The sequence below is a fragment of the Pituophis catenifer genome, unplaced genomic scaffold (genome assembly GCF_029215685.1).
Source record: "Pituophis catenifer annectens isolate HBS135680 unplaced genomic scaffold, rPitCat1.0.hap2 SCAF_2, whole genome shotgun sequence".
In the NCBI taxonomy this organism is placed as follows: Eukaryota; Metazoa; Chordata; class Lepidosauria; order Squamata; family Colubridae; genus Pituophis; species Pituophis catenifer.
Genome location: NW_027256882.1, coordinates 38,091,201 through 38,108,354, shown reverse-complemented (window position 1 = coordinate 38,108,354; position 17,154 = coordinate 38,091,201). Strand labels below are relative to the sequence as shown.

The following is a 17,154-nucleotide window of genomic DNA, read 5'->3' as shown; positions in this document are numbered from 1 at the left end:
ACCTGCAGCCCCCCCCCCCGCCATGTCCTATTTTCACTAGCAGAGGCATTGCAGGCCAGTCCTTTGCTATTTCCAGACTGGCCCTGCGGGCTGGATCTAAGCACCCTCCAGGCCTCATGGGCCTTCAGTTTGATACCCCTGCTCTAGGTTTTCAAAATAAAACTCCTGGGATTCCAAATGCCATGGCTGGAAACATTTTTTGTAAGCTCCTAGTAAAAGAAACTAAAACAGCTACAGGTCTGTCGTTAAAAGTTTATGCTAGCAAGCTTGGGGTTAATAAGGCTACTTGTCAGAAAAGTGAAACTTCAGTGGTGGTTACACTGTTTTACTGGAAGGGACTGTGCTACCATGAAAAACATATCACCTGGTGACTAATGCTGAATTTGCATTATAAGAAAGAGCTCAGTATATTTATGGGGAGGTGTTTGTAACCTTTGTGACTGCAAAGATGCAATTTTTCATGGTCACAGAAAAAAAAGTACCTAGCAGTTCCGTTTTCGGGAACTGCAATAGTTGTAGTGAAACTATGTTTTGGTAGACTTTTCTTTTTAAAGGCTGAGTGACATTTGTTAAACATTGCCAGTAATTCAGACTCGTGGAAAATGCTGCCTTCTTTAACTCACAGGAGGGTTAGTTCAGTTTCCTCTTGCATCTTGAGGGTTAGCTGATACACAAAGTACGGTAGCTGCATCTCAAACCCGTTGGGATATTTTAGGCTCTAAAAAGGCTTTTAGATTCTACACTTTTAGAAGGATAATTCATGGATGAGAAAAAACTGGTATATTTGGTCTTCCGCTCCCCTTGCTGTACCTGTTCTAATTTCCTAAATTTGAGCATCTTTCTTTCTTTATTGGCCTAGTTTGGTGTTGGCCCTCATGGAGAAGCGTAGGTAGAACCTGTTCTTTTCTGTGACATGTTTGTTGTTGTGTACATTGCCTGGGGCTATAGTTCTCCGTCTCCAGTATGATCAAAGAATAGAATTGCACACATATAAATTGCATTATGCTTTGGTTTACTTTTAAGGGACCCCTTTTTTTGCTCTCTAAGTTGAACAATCACCTCAGTACAGGTAGCCCTCGACTTGTGGTCGTAATGGAGCCTGGCATTACAGTCACAAGTCATTTAGCAGGTCACTTGACCTGATTTTTTTGTCTTTTTTTTTTTTTTTTGCAGCAATTGTTAAGTGAATATGGAGGTTGTTAAATGAATCCATTTTACTCAGTGGGTTGTTTGTTTGTTTTTTAATCACAAACCAGAAGTGCCAGAAACTGGCAAAAACCAATTGTGGGCATGTGACTGTTGGATGCTAAAGATGAGCTGATTGTGATTGTGGCCATAAAGATGTGTTGGTTGCCATCTCTCTCTCTCTCTATTTCTCTCTCTCTCTCCCTCTCCCTCTCTCCCTCTCTCTCCATTGTATCTTCAAAATCAGATCATAAATAGCTTTTTTTCGGGTGTGTATGTCTCCTGTAACTTTGAACAGTTGCTAAGTCCAACACACCTCTTTCTATGTTCTCCACAACAGAAACTCGGTGAGGTGAGTTTGGCTAGGAGACACTCACCCAGATGGCTTTCATGGCTAAAGAGGGACTAGAACTCACAATCTCTTGGTTTCTAGCCTGGTGCCTTAACCACTAGACCAAACTAGCTCTCATGTAGTGCTTTATGGTACTGCATATGCAGAGAACAAGAAAACTTGTTTTGTCCAAGGCATTTATAGTATATTTGGAAATGGAGAGGCCCCCACTGTCTCCCCAAGTTGTGGCCTCAATTTGAGTTCCAGTTGATCAAAGGAGTTAAGAAGGATTTAACCCAATAGGTGGGTTTGAGGCAAGATTTTAAAATGGCCGACCCAAGTTTTCTGTATGGGCGGAGGATGCATTAAAGTGGTATGTGGGGATAAATGGCAGTAATGTAAAAAATGGGTAGTGCCACGTCTGTGGAGATTCTCAGTTATCCAGGTCATGGTTGTCCCAGAGGTGCTTTTTCAAAAGGCAACTAGACTTTCTTGGTTTTTCCTTGAAGATGTTTCGCTTCTCATCCAAGAAGCTTCTTCAGTTCATGGTAGAAGTGAAACATCTTCAAGGAAAAACAAAAGAAGTCCAGTTGCCTTTTGAAAAAGCACCTTTGGGACTGGGTAGTGCCATGTTATGTCTTTGAGCCAATAGATGACTTCTATTCTTCTGAGGTTCCGTGGAGGAATTTTGGAAAGTCTTAGGTCAGAAATAACATTAACATTGGGGCTTAAACTCTAATTTTGATGAATTTCCTGCCTCTGAAAGATGGGAGACTTTGCTGCTGTTTTTTCTGCACTTGTGGTTGGAAACCTCAATGGTCTGGAGGAAGAAAAAAAATAGAAGAAGTGATGTCAGCCTTTCCTGATAAACCAGATAGGAACCACGACCAGATGAGCTAATTCCGCTTTATTCTAGAGCTACATTGACAGAATCTTGAAAATCTGAAATAATTCTCTCATCTCCTTTATAATCTGAGAAATTAAGGGGATGTGTGCGTCTCTTCTCATTCTCGTGCCACATCCACGATCCACTTATGGGCTAGGCCAGTGATGGCTAACCTATTTGCCATCGCGTGCCAAAAGCGGGGGGAGCGCGGGGGGGGGGGGGGTCGCATGCATGCCCATATCCATAATTCATTGCGCACCACCCCCTGTGCTCCTCCCGCTTTTGGCACACAGTGGGCCTGGTAGGCCCGTTTTTTCGCCCTCCCCAGGCTCCAGAGGCTTTCTTGGAGCCTGGGGAGGGCAAACACAGCCTTCTATATCCCCATGGAGGCCCTCTGGAGGCCGGAAACGGCCCATTTACCAACTTCCAGTGGGACTGGAAGTCCGGTTTTTTCGTTCTCCGCAGGCTCCAGAGCCTTTCTAGGAGCTTGGGGAGGGCGAAAACAGCCTTCCCTCTCCCCCCGGAGGCCCTCCAGAGGCTGGAAACGGCCCATTTGCTGACTTCCGGTGGGCACGGAAGGCCCAAAAATCAAGTGGCCGACGCGTACATGCACGCCGGAGCTGAGCTAATGCAACGCTCACGTGACCACCGATATGGCTTCGCGTGCCACCTGTGGCATACGTGCCATAGGTTCGCCATCACGGGGCTAGGCTGTCTCTTTATCTGACTGATCCTTCGGCAGACTCTCTTCGCCATGTCTTTCCCATATGCCTTTATAAATTAGGCCTGCATGAATATAGATTACCCACCCCTGATGAGAAGGGAAAAGGACCTTAGGAGGAGCAATTTTGGTATCTAATGAGAAAGCCAGTGACAAGCAGCCGAGATATTTTTTTTAGAAGGAAAAAGGTGATGGTGGAGATAGGTATTTTGGGAGAAGCAAGAGGGGGTGGGATAAAAGTAAAAGAAAGAAAGAAAGAAAGAAAGAAAGAAAGAAAGAAAGAAAGAAAGAAAGAAGGAAGGAAGGAAGGAAGGAAGGAAGGAAGGAAGGAAGGAAGGAAGGAAGGAAGGAAGGAAGGAAGGAACTATTTGGCTGTTCCTGTTATAAAGCAATTCTATGAAGATTGTCTCCATATTTCTGTGAAATGGCAGCACCTAGTGGTACTCACAGGGATTGCTGACTTTTTCCAGCCATCAAGTGAGGCACTGCCATTCTCGTACCCGGATAAATGAAACTCTTGTTACTCCTTTTGCTACTAGTTCCAGGCCAATGTGAGCTATAGACCCAGTGTGATTTCTGCTGAACTGTGAGTTACATTTTGATGCTTGTATCTAACCCTCGCTTTTTGGATTGGGCTTTTGCAGGCTGGCAGCGATGGAGCCAAAATTGGGAATTGCCCCTTCTCCCAACGACTTTTTATGGTTCTCTGGCTCAAGGGAGTGACCTTTAATGTCACCACGGTGGACACCAAAAGGTAGGTGAGACAACACTAATCCTGTCCTACTCCCCTGATGCTACTGGTCAGTGGAGACTAAAACATATGAAGAATGGTTACAGGAACTGGGCATGGCTAGTCTAGTGAAGAAAAGGACCAAGGGAGACATGATAGCAGTGTTCCAATATTTGAGGGGCTGCCACAGAGAGGAGGGGGACAAGCTATTTTCCAAGGCACCCCAAGGCCAGACAAGGAATAATGGATGGAAACTGACCAAGGAGAGATTCAACCTAGAAATGAGGAGAAATTTTCTGACAGGGAGAACAATCAACCAATGGAACAGCTTTGCCTTCGGAAATAGTGGGAGCTTCATCACTGGAGGCTTTCAAGAAGAGACAGGTCTACCATTTGTCAGAAATAGGGTCTCCTGCTTGGGCAGGGGATTGGACTAGATGACCTACAAGGTCCCTTCCAACTCTAATGTAATCTAATCTCTCAACATTCCCAGCTAGAGCCCATTCAGTTCTGGGAACTGAAGTCCCAAACATATGGAAAGAAGTTGGTTGGGAGGTCTGGTCAAATTCGTGAGCATATCCAATTTAGGTTACAGGTAGTCCTCAACTTACAACCATTTGTTTAGTGATCTTTTAAAGTTACAATAGCCCTGAAAAAAAGTGATCTATAACCCAGTATTGACAGGTAAACAACCATTGCAGCATCTCCAGGTAGTTGGCAGGTATTGAGGAAACCGTTGCGCTATTCCTGCTGATCACCAATTGTAACCTTTCCCAGTTGGCTTCTGACAAGCAAAGGCAATGGGGGAAGTCATATTGGCTTAATGACTGCACGATCCACTTAACAGCTGCAGTGATTCACTGAACAACATGGCAAAAAAAGATCACAAAACAGGGCAAAATTCATTGCCTTGTTTAGCAATTGAAATTTTGGGATGAATTGTTGTCGTAAGTCGAGGACTATCTGTAAACTAGCTGTCTCAAAGATGCTTTTTCAAAAAGGCAATTGGACTGCTTTTTTTCCTTCAGGAAGAAGATGAAGACGTTTCACTTCTTATCCAAGAAGCTTCATCTGTTCTGATGGCGGGGGGGGGAGGGGATGGAAGGATAGGTTCTGATAGGATGTGTGTGTGTGTGTGTGTGTGTGTGTGTGTGTGTGTGTGTGTGTGTAAGGATTGTATTTCTTTGCAGTCATCTGGTCATTAGCCCCTCTCTCTGAGAGCTGTTGAGGCCACTTGGGGCTCCATATCCATTTTTCATTCCTTGCTTACATTTCCCTCTTGTTTTGTAGGCGAACCGAGGCTGTGCAGAAGCTCTGTCCTGGAGGCCAGCTTCCATTCCTGATGTACGGGACCGAGGTCCATACGGACACTAACAAGATTGAAGAATTCCTGGAAGAAGTTCTGTGCCCTCCTAAGTATGAACTAAACAAAGTATCAACTTTGAACCGAACCTGTCAGCAGCCATTTTTTTCTGTTCTTCAGTTGCCACAAAGAGGGGGAAGGGGGGAAGGAGCCATAGAGCTGATTGTAGGGGTGGGATTCGACCGGTTTGGGCAAACCGGTAGTTCCGATGATCAGCTGGGAGTGAACCGGTTTTCCCCGACGATCAGATGCGCCCACCTGCCCTATTTTCCTACTTTTATCTTCTCAGCTGATTCACACAGCAGAGCAGATTGCCATGCCTCAGCTTTGTTTCTCCTCCGAAAAAACGCAGAAGTGAAGATTTCTTCAAACTGTGCACACACACGCAGCAAAGCACGCGATCTCAGAACCGGTTGTTAAACTGGGAGGATCCTATCACTGGCTGATCGGCAAAGTGGATTTGGGGATATAGAAAGAATTACTATACTAAAGACTAAATATGATAAAAAACAGGATATTTAATCATACACATATTCACAGCAGCGAGAATAACATATGCACAATATTGGACAGAAACAATATACCACCAGAGGAATCTATTATTCAGAAAATATTTGAGTGTGCCAAAATGAATAAATTAACATTAGAACTAAATGAAAAAGAGGATTCAGAATACTATACGGTGTGGGATAATTGGTACAGGTGGATTGATAACTGAATTAAAAATGAATGAAAATTAGTATAAAGTTTAAGATATATATATATATATATATATATATATATATATATATATATATATATATATATATATATATATATATATATATATATATATATATATATATATCAATTTTCTTACTTCTTCGTAGGGTTTATGTGTGTTTTTCTTCTAGCCAGGTTTTCCCTACGTAGCCAAGGTTTTTTTTTGTAGCTCCAGCTCAGTAGAATCTCATCTACTCGGTTCTGGGCTTTTTTCTTTTCTAACACCTAGCAAGCTCTCACTGCTAGGTGGGAGACCTAAATAGATCCATTTCTAGCTCGTTAGCTGTCATCAGTAGGCCACACCCATCTCCTCCCTGTAAAGGCATAGTATCAATTTTTTTACTTCTTCGTAGGGTTTATGTGTGTTTTTCTTCTAGCCAGGTTTTCCCTACGTAGCCAAGGTTTTTTTTTTGTAGCTCCAGCTCAGTAGAATCTCATCTACTCGGTTCTGGGCTTTTTTCTTTTCTAACACCTAGCAAGCTCTCACTGCTAGGTGGGAGACCTAAATAGATCCATTTCTAGCTCGTTGTATACTTGGAGTTATAGAATATATAGGAAAAATTAATCTAACCTGTGGGAAAAGTAACATTGTCTGATAGATTATGTATTGGAATTATGGAAAACGGAAAAAACTACAATAAAAATATTTTTAAAAAATAAATTAAAAGAAAAAGCCCAAATCTGAGATTTGGAAATGTCGTGAAAGAATTTCATATGATTATTATCAAATTCCATGGATTTTTTAAAATTTTTTTGCTTCTTTCCTAGGTATCCAAAGCTGGCTGCTAATAACCCTGAATCTAACACAGCTGGCCTTGATGTCTTTGCCAAATTCTCTGCCTATATCAAGAACTCAAACCCATCCCTCAACGCCAGTGAGTATCTTGGACCACAAGTCCTGATTGCTGTTCTTACGTGATGACTTAACTCTTGGGAATTCATTTTCCTTGCTTCGTGGTTGGGTTGTGTTCCTCAACCTTGCTTTTTCACTTTCTTCTTTCTCTTTCCGTTTCTCTTCTCCAATCCAAAATTCTTCAAAATTCTTCGGCTCATTTCCCACAAAGTGTCACTTGTACAATATATGGATAACCAACAGGAGAAGTAAGTACGTTTGTGGGAAACCTTAACATTTGTGAAAGAGTCCGCGTGGCTGTATAAGGTTAAGGAAACACTCTCATTGGGGGAAAGAAAGCCTCAGGAGCCAATAAGGAACTGCCTATTTAAAAAAAGGGGAGGGGGGAAAGGAATGAATAGAAGGCAGAATGGAATAGATTGATGTGAAAATGGGGGTGACTGGCCAGCTGAAGTCTAAGAAAACAGCAGTCAACCATACAATTTTTGGTATTGGCTCCCAAGTGGAGCTTCTCATTGGTTGTTTATTTATTTTTATTTATATGAATTTATAAGCCACCCAGCTCCCAAGTGGAACTTCTCATTGGGTGTTTGCTTATTTATTTTTATTGATATGAAATTATAAGCCACCCAACTCTCAACATTTCTAACTTTCAACTCCATTCTCATTGGCGTGTAACGTTCCTTTGTGCTTGCAAATCGCTTCGACCTGTGAAATCACCTGTCAATTACTTCCATTACCTGTTGTCTTTAATCTTTACTTGCTAAATCTTTTTCTTTGACATTCTTTGTTTTGTTTTGTTTTTACATGTATAAATTAAGAGGCTACCCGACTCCAAATGACTCTGGGCAGCTTCCATTAAAAACAATAAGAACAATTTTAAAAATGAAACCAAAAAAATCATTATTGTCCACCATTTAGTTGTCCCTCATTTCCCACCAGTTGCTATGATGCCTCATTTTGTATTCATCTCAAAAATCCTAGAGGTGGAATCGATCCTGTTCCTGCCCTCTCACTAATGTTCTTCTTTTTTTCTAGTTCCATATCTTGAATTTCACTGGCCCTATTTACTTTCTTCTTGGATACTGTCAAGCTTGCAAAGTAATCCAGACCAGAAGTAGATCCAGGATTACTAGCTCCATCTTTATTGTAAGGTTACATTAACAGAATCTTTCGAGTCTGAAAGTACCCCTCCTTTCACTCCCTTTTTCCCTTCTTTTTATGACCCTGTAGTCCCTTAATTCGGGGTAGAGTCGGGGCGACTGGATGGAGCTGAGCATTTACTGGCCAGATGCCCTTCCTGATACCTACAGGGTGTTCACAGCAGATATTTTTTTCTTTGCGCTGTAGGAGAAAAACATCTGCTGTTACCTAGGATTGAACTCTCAACCTTCTGAGTGGGAGGCGAGTGTCTTTATCCCAAGGCCACCACGCTGCTCACTCTCTTCCCTCACTTATTTCCCCCAAAACTAGGGAGGGTCCCTTCTGAGCTGCTTTTGCCACCCCTCCTGTTTTGAACTCAAATTTTGTTTGTCAGGCTATTATCTAGGCTGCGGCTCTACCTTCTGTCACCTATTACTGTTGGTTTCCTCTCTGTCTTTCCCTTGTTCGTCTTGTTCTAAACCTCCAGAGCTTTTTCCTAATTTGGTAACCAATTGAATCCTTCCAGCTGTGTTGACTTTTCCTTTGGATTTTTCATTAGTACCTCTTATCCCTCTTCCTTCCCACCCCACTCTTCAATTCCTAGACCTTGAGAAAGGTTTAATGAAAGCACTGAAAGTGCTGGACGTTTATTTGATGACGCCTCAACCCGAAGAGGTGGACGAGAACAGCGCGGAAGATGAAGGCCAGTCCAACCGCAAATTCCTTGACGGAAATGAACTCACGTTGGCAGACTGCAATTTGCTGCCCAAACTCCATATTGTCAAGGTGAAAAATTTTTCAGAGACAGGGTGTCTGTAAATTATTTATGGGGAACGGGAGATAAGGGAGTGATTTCCTTTACACCAGGGGTGAAATGTAAAATTCGTTACTACTGGTTCTTTGCTACCGGTTTTCTGAACCACCTGCCGCTATCGCTACTGGATCGGGTGATCCGGTCTGAACCGGGAGCATTTCACCCCTGCTTTACACCCTATTTGTAACCTTCCCAGAAGCATACAGCTGGGGGGAAGATGCTTGGAAGAATGACAGTTTCATCTCCTGGTTTTATACAGGTAGTCCTTGACTTACAACAATGCACTTAGTGACCATTGAAAGTTACAGTGGCACTGAAAAAAGTGACTTACAACCATTTTTCACACTTACGACCATTACAGCATCCCCAGGGGGCGACAACTTCCATGCGTCGCCCCTGACCTCCGTTTCACTCTCAGACGCCTTCAGGAAAAGCCTCTGCAGCTGAGAAACAAGATCCAGATTGACGCACGCAGCATCTCCTGGCCTCCATTTCGCCATTCAGAGGCGCCATCAGAGCTCGTTTCTCGGCTGCAGAGGCCTTTCCTCAAGATTTCTGATGGTGAAACAGAGGCCAGAGGCACCGTGCGTGAGTGGTGGCAAGCAGCCACAGAAAAAGTGGGCTGGCAGCAGCTACACGGACTCCTGCTGGGTGGGACTGTAGATGCCGCCACCGTGAGGTGAGACAATGGGAGATACCTTCCGAAAATAAGACCTAATGCTTCTTTTGGAGTTTAAAAAAAAGACTGGGTCTTATTTTCGGGGAAACACGGTAGTATTAGCTATAGTTCTTAGACTTTGCAGCACTCTCTGGGTGGTTTCCAATGTTAGCATATTGCCCCCAACTATCCAGGTCCTTACTTTACTGACCTCGGAAAGATGGAAGGCTGAGTCAATTGTGAGTCCCGTCAGGATCGAACTCCAGGCTGTGGGCAGAGTTTGCCTGCAATACTGCATTCCAACCACTGAGCCACCAGGGCTCCTTCCTTACAGAATTCTTCCTTAAAGAATGTACCAATTGATCAGAAGGTTGAAAACGGCAAAATAATTTGTGGTTGTACACCTCCCAACAGGTTGTTTGCAAGAAATACCGTGACTTTACCATTCCTGAAGAATTCCGCGGCATCCATCGCTATCTCAAGAATGCCTACGCTCGTGAGGAGTTTTCCAGCACCTGCCCAGACGATGAAGAAATTGAATTAGCTTATGAGCTGGTTGCCAAAGCTTTGAAGTAGTAAACTTCTAAAATGTGGAGAAGGGACACAGGGCTTCGCTGGCAGGGATTCTTGGATTTGGGCACCTCCGACGGTATTTTAATGTATGTATTTCTGTCTGGCCACCAGAGGGGGAAATGTCTGTTTTCTGTGGGGACAAAATGATTCAAATTTAAATATGAGCAAATATGAAATAAAAAAAATACATGTTTTTAAAAATAGGAAGTTTCTTGTTGTACTTGTTCCCTGCCCAAAGGAGGGGCAGATAATTACAAGGTGTTGCATCATACAATGATGGCTAGAGGAATATTGGGTTACTTCGGTAGTTATGAGACACAACGCTGGATAATTCTGCAAACCAGATGGAGCGAGCTATGTATGAATCCTGACTTTTAGGTTATTCAACATTTCATGTTGGTTGGTCAGAAAAAAGGGCAATGTTGCTTTGACAGTTAAGTTAAGCAAGGTTGGGCCTGTTGAGTAAGCAGAACAACAGAGTTGGAAGAGACTTGAAAGTCTTCTAGTCCAACCCCCTGTTCAGGCAGGAAACCGTATATCATTTCAGGTAAATGGTTGTCCAATCTCTTCTTAAAAACTTCCAGTGATGGAACATCCACAACTTCTGGAAGCAAATCGTTCCACTAATTAATTGTTCTAACTATCAGGAAATTTCTCCTTAGTTCTAGGTTGCTTCTCTCCTTGATTAGTTTCCATTCATTGCTTCTTGTCCTACCCTCAGGTGCTTTGGAGAATAGCTTGACTCCCTCTTCTTTGTGGCAACCCCTTTGATATTGGAACACTGCTATCATGTCACCCCTAGTCCTTCTTTTCATTAAACTTGACATACCCAATTTCTGCAATAGTTCTTCATATTTTTTTAGCCTCCCTAATCGTCTTTGCAGATGTGAGACTACCAGCTGACACCAAATCTGTAGGATAAGCCAAGAAGACAAAATACAAATCTCTTGGAAGAAAGCAAGACCAAGCCACTTTCAAGCTGTTGCAGAAAACACATGCAAATGTAGCCATGAAGTCACAAGCTGATCCTGATTCTCCTCAACCCAAACTTTACAGTTGAAGAGAACATTAAACATGTGTGACCCAGGTCAGAACTGATCTGTTGTTGTTAATTGCAAAATCGTGTCCGACCCATCGTGACCCCATGGACAACATTCCTCCAGGCCTTCCTCTCCTCTACCATCCTCCAAAGTCCATTTAAGCTCACGCCTACTGCTTCAGTGACTCCATCCAGCCACCTCGTTCCCTGCTGTCCCCCTTCTACTTTTGCCCTCAATCTTTCCCAACATTAGGCTCTTCTCCAGTGAGTCCTTCCTTCTCATTAGGTGGCCAAAGTATTTGAGTTTCATCTTCAGGATCTGGTCTTCTAAAGAGCAGTCAGGGTTGATCTCCTCTAGGACTGATCGGTTTGATCGCCTTGCAGTCCAAGAGATTCGCAGGAGTCTTCTCCAGCACCATAGTTCAAAGGCCTCAGTTCTTTGGCGCTCAGCCTTCCATATGGTCCAACTTTCACAGCCATACATTGCAACTGGGGAACTGATCTGTAGTGCTTCCCAATGAACCCTTTGGCTATATGGGGAAAAAAACCAATTACAGGCTTTAATATATATTCTAGTTAAAGTTTAAAGAACATGGATTCTTTAAAATGGCCCTTAGGAACTATTCTTGTTGTCAATTTGGAACATGGTTTTCATTACCCATCAAACAAGTCTCCTCTGCCTTACAAAGACTATTGTGGTCATTAATACTATTAAATTATAGCATCTTAGCTTGAGGGTAACCAATAACTCTCAGAGATTGCAATATCATTTTTAAGCAGATTCCACAGCTGTAATCTATGGATTCTTGAATAATAGTAAGAATACTTCCTAGCTGATGTTGACTTTAGCTCCAAGATCTTGAGAATGTTGAGAATTGCCTTAAAAAAAAAAAAGAGGCTAAGAAAGTTTGATTTGGGGCAGTTATTTTTGCAAAGTCAAGTATATCTTTTGAGAGATTGCCCTGTGCGTAAAATAAGATAACACCCATGTTTGTTAATCTAAAAGAATATTTCTGTTGAGTTCTGTTTTCCACCAGTCAAGGGATCTGTGTATCTTACAAAGGGTGGGACACATTTTCCTTAAAATTTATGTTTCCTGAACTTGTTTTCTCTTCTTGGCAAGCTTGGGAAAGCCTTAGTATGAACTAATTTTATTTTTCTTGATGTGCATGTCTGAAGATTCTTGACCAGTCTCATCCCTTTTGGTTTTTTCTAACCCTTTTGTCTAATGAAACATTCCTGAAACATGAAGCCTTGCAATGATTTTTTAAAAAAATCTAATAAAGGTGTTGCATGCTGTGGATTTTGGATTCCCTTCCTACACAGTTCTATCGCCTCTCTATGGGATGCTAGATCACCGACTTGATCACTGTTTTCAGATGTCATAATTTCTCTAACTACTCAATTGGTATTACTTAGCAATAGCAACAGAGGTCGGCTGCTGGGGGTTCACAGGGATTCAGGAGAACCTCTAGCTAAGATTCTGTGCAGTTCGGAGAACCCTCAAATCCCACTCCTAGGCTGGCCTAGCCTATCCTGCCCCTCCCCTTCCAGGAGTCCCCACACAGCCCGTTTTGGATGCAAGTAAGTGCAGGGCATGCGCAGAGGCTTGGGGACAGTGAAAAACAGGCCTATCAGAAGTTAGTGAACTTCGTTTTCGCCCTCCTGGAGACTCAAGAAAAGCCTTCGGAGCCCGGGGAGGGCAAAAATGCTCCCCCACCATGGTGCAGGAGGCCAACTAGGCCACGCCCACCATGGCCACGCCCACCCAGCAACAGGAAAGAGAACCCTTTGCTAAAAATTTTGAAGCCCACCCCTGAATAGCAATAGCACTTAAAATTATATAGTGCTTTACAGTGCTTTATAGCCCTCTCTAAGCGGTTTACAGAGTCAGCATATGGCCCCCAACAATTTGGGTCCTCATTTTACCCACCTCAGAAGGATGGAAGGCTGAGTCAAACTTGAGCCTGGTGAGATTCGAACTGCCAAATTGCAGGCAGCCGGCAGTCAGCAGAAGTAGCCTGCAGTACTGCACTCTAACCACTGCGCCACCATGGCTCATGGTTTTACTTAGCAGTTAAATCATCAATCCATTATGTTGAAATGTGTTATCCTGTAAATAAAGACTTAAACACACACAGGAAAGAGGTCCTTGCCCCTCCCAGAATTGCTGAGAGTTGGGTGACATGCAAATTTGATGAGCAAATAAATACATTTACGTTTCAGATTTAGGCAGTTAAATGGCGATAAGGATAATGAAATAAACAAAAGGCAGAGTGAAGTCTTTCGATTCCTTTATTGTCTTAGAAAGCTTTTCTCTCTCCTTTTTAATGAAATGTTGATAGAATCAAGCAGATTATAAATTCTTTATTTTCCCTCAGCAATATTGAGACATTATCCCAAGGCAGGGAAGGAAGAGGACAGGATGTGTCTGAGTTCCTCCTATGTAGCCTTTTGGGGCTGCAAGGTCTACTAGGTTAAATAGGGGGTAATTATAGATAACAATGATAACTGTAGTGCCATCCTTTACCATTACACAATGACTCAACAGAGATAGACCAATATGAACAAAAATGGGGTGAAAACCAGCAGCCTCCAGAAGGTACTGAACTCTCCAGCCGCCCCATTGCACAGGTCAGTGGAGCAGCAGAAAGTGCTGTAGGTGAAATTGATCCCCAATATATTTCGAATGCCCCAAACTCCACACATGGAAGGATCCCCACAGGTCTTCTCATGGATCACCAGTTCAAGGGCACCTGGGAGAGAGAAACGAGAGTCAAGGCCAGATGGAAGGTCAATCACAAATACCACCCTTTGTCCAATCATCGCCTTTCCATTTCATTGGCTATTGAGTTTAACCCAGTGGTGGGTTGCTCCCGGTTTGGCCCGGTTCGGCCGAGCCGGTAGCAGTGACAATGTGACGTCACCGAACTGGTTCTCTGTGATTGGTAGCTGGGCCCTCCCGCCCGCTTTATTCCTACCTTTATTTCTTGGTTTTTAGCCCAGCTGATAGGTACGGCAGAGTGGATAGCCGCACCTCAGCTGGACAGAAACCCAACGCGCTTACACATAGCAGAAGTTTGGTGCGCGAGCGAGCGAAGCGAGTTTGCACGCGGCAATCGCACGCAAAGCTTGTGCAAGAAGAGAACCGGTGGCAACACCGGTTGGAACCCACCACTGGTTTAACCCAACCTTTTTGGTAGGACCACATGGGAGATTTCCCTCAAGCATTTGATGATGTGCCTCACATTTCTCGGGTATCTTTCTGGTGCCCATTTGCGTTGACCCAATCGAGATGCTCAAGCAGAAGAACCAAAGGGGCAGCGGTGGGTTTCACATATTCTTACCACTGGATCGCCGTGCGTGCCTTCCACGCATGCACCCGGCCTTCGCTTTGGGCGTGCACCTTCTGTGCATGCTCCCAGCCTTCCGCACGCGCTTTGTTCATGCGAGCGCCTTCCTTAAATGTTTCCTTGAAAACGTGGCTAATAGGACGGCATTACATCCAGGCCGGTGGGCGGGCCACCCCCCCCACCCCCCCACCCCCCTCCGGGCCTACCCAACCCACCCTCCGGGCCCACCCCACCCACCCTCCCTCCCTCAGTCACCACCCTCAGTCACCGCTACCAGTCCCAACCAGCTGAATACCACCTCTGCAAAGCAGTGAGATTAGTATTGGGGTTGCTATCTAAGCTGCTCCACATTTTCTTTCCTGGCTTTTGAAGGAATAGGATCCCAACGTGAAACGTTTCGCATAAGCAACGAGAAACATGGCAGCCTCACCTTTATGACCTTTCGCCACGGATGTGAGACACTTCTGCGATGGGCCACACGGTGTAGAAAATTTCAAGCAATCCAGCGGGGAGATGGTGGGGAAGAGGCAAGTGTAGCATCGCAGAGGGGATCCTGCAAACACAGCAATAGAGTTTTGTCTTGACCAAAGTTTGTAACATCACGAGATAGAATGAAAATAGCATCAGATTTTGTCAGGAGAGAAATAAAATCATATGAAGCACTCTAGAGCAGGGGTCTCCAACCTTGGCAACTTTACGACTTGTGGACTTCAACTCCCAGCATGCACTGGCTGAGGAATTCTGGGAGTTGAAGTCCACAAGTCGTAAAGTTGCCAAGGTTGGAGACCTCTGCTCGAGAGCACACTGGCATCAATCCTTTTTCTGGAAACCTGACCTATTAAAAAAAAAAATCCAAGTTTAAAATGTTCATCGTTCATTTCAAAGAAAAGGACAGAAGTTTGTTCTTCATTACTTTTTAAGTCTGTCTTTGTAGCTCAAGCTTGGGTACTTACTTAATAATATGTAAAGATGGTGACTGATCCAAGTTTATCCAATAAATGGAAAGTAGATCTGAGCCTTCTCTGATCACTTTCACCATTACGCTAAATGTCTGCTCAACAAATTATGAGCAGAATCGAGAATGGAGAAATGCTTCCAGAGAAGTACCAAAGAATTTGTGCAGGTAATCCTCGATTTACGACCGGTTAATGACCCCAGCAGTTGCTTAATGACTGCGCCATTCACTTAACAATCAGGACATAAAATTGGGCATGGTCATGTGGTGACCTGCTTAACGACCATATGACTTGTCGTGGTTGTAAGTTAAGGACTACTTCTGAAGAATTAAGAACCTGGCCCAATGAGACATTAAAGCAGACATGGGTCCTAGACCTGCCACCACAGCATTAGTGAGGTACCCCCAGAAACTAGCCCTACCTGGCTCAAATGCCTGACTCCCCAACATTTCACTGGCAAAACAAGAGACAATTTTTAAAAATCTTAAGTGCTCAGGCCATACCCCAGTCTGTTTGAGCTATATATCTCTGTTTGAGGTATTTTTCTTTTTCTTATGCAAGTGTTGGAAGAAATATCCTTCTGGGTTCAGTTCCAAGTGGGGAAAAAGACACTGGATTCATGGAAGTTGCTTGGAAAGAAGGTTTATTGATGAACAGGATCACATGGCTTGAGATCCTGGGCAAAAAGGGCAGAGATGCTGAGAGTGCCTGGGTTTTATGCCCTCTGTTGGGCTTGTGTTTTGACTGGTTGTTAGAACTCCTATGGGGCCATGCAGGGGTAACTTTGTAGGTTGTCTTTTGAGTCCCAAGCTTGGTTGACTCCTGCTGGGTGATGACGTAATGAAAGGGCTTCGGGCAATTCCTACTATGGCTCTGCCTGAAAGAGGTAAATATTTGTTATGTAGAATAGACTGGCTCAGGCCTTAATGGCCCATTAACAAAGGTGGGGGTGGGGGTGGTGCTGAGTCTCTGCCTCCCTTTTAGGGGAAATATTCTGCCCTTTTAATATCTCCTAAAATATCTCATTTTCCTAGGAGAGGGGTGGGTGCTAACTTCCTATACAAGTTTGTTTTTCAAAAGTGAAGATATTCTTTAGGTAAAAGAGATTTAAATGTTATACGATATCTTATCACCCAGTTGACATGCAGAAGAGCTTCTGAACACTTCGCAAACTCTCTGGTTTAATCTGCTTGTTTGACGCAAAGAGCTGCCATCTCCTTGAGATGGCTATCTAATTCCTGCTTGAAGACTTTCTTGAAAGAGCCTTTTCTTTCTAGTTCTCTTCCAACATTTTCTCACTTTCAAAGAAGTTGCTTCTATAAACAACGAAGTTTCTTCGAAGAGATTTCTGGCACTGATCTTGTTATCGAATTGGGTAATGAAATGTCTATAAGCAAACAACCAAGATCAGAAAGCCCCAATAACTCCACTTTCTTCTAATCTTCACCTCTTGAACTTAAAATGAATAAGGTTTCATCTACTCCTACCCGAGAGTTTTGCACAAATGCCACCAAATCACCAATTTTTTGTCTCCAATATTTTATTTGTTACTAGCTGATAACCCGGCGTTGCCAGTGTATTTATGTATCCCAATCCTCACAGGCTTTTAAAAGTATACGTACAGTATACACATTATAACATAAAATCATTCACAAAATCACTATAAGTCTTTGGGCCCCACCCATCCGGCTGCCCATGTCCACCAGTAACCACCAACTGGCAGAGTTGGGGCTGTGCATGGCTGGCCGCTGCAGTAACCGCCTGGGCCAACACCCATCTGCCAGCAA

General features: G+C 43.6%; 1 protein-coding gene across 1 annotated transcript in view; it reads left to right on the top strand.

Moving 5' to 3' along the window:
- CLIC1 (chloride intracellular channel 1) overlaps positions 1-10,220 on the top strand; it is a 48,812-nt gene extending 38,592 nt beyond the window's left edge. Inside the window, exons 2-6 of the mRNA XM_070933421.1 lie at positions 3,768-3,877; positions 5,144-5,269; positions 6,747-6,853; positions 8,579-8,760; positions 9,861-10,220. Of these exons, the coding sequence (XP_070789522.1) occupies positions 3,768-3,877; positions 5,144-5,269; positions 6,747-6,853; positions 8,579-8,760; positions 9,861-10,022 (687 nt within the window). The 3' untranslated portion in view covers positions 10,023-10,220. The remainder of the gene's footprint in view (positions 1-3,767; positions 3,878-5,143; positions 5,270-6,746; positions 6,854-8,578; positions 8,761-9,860) is intronic.
- The last annotated feature ends 6,934 nt before the right edge of the window (positions 10,221-17,154 follow it).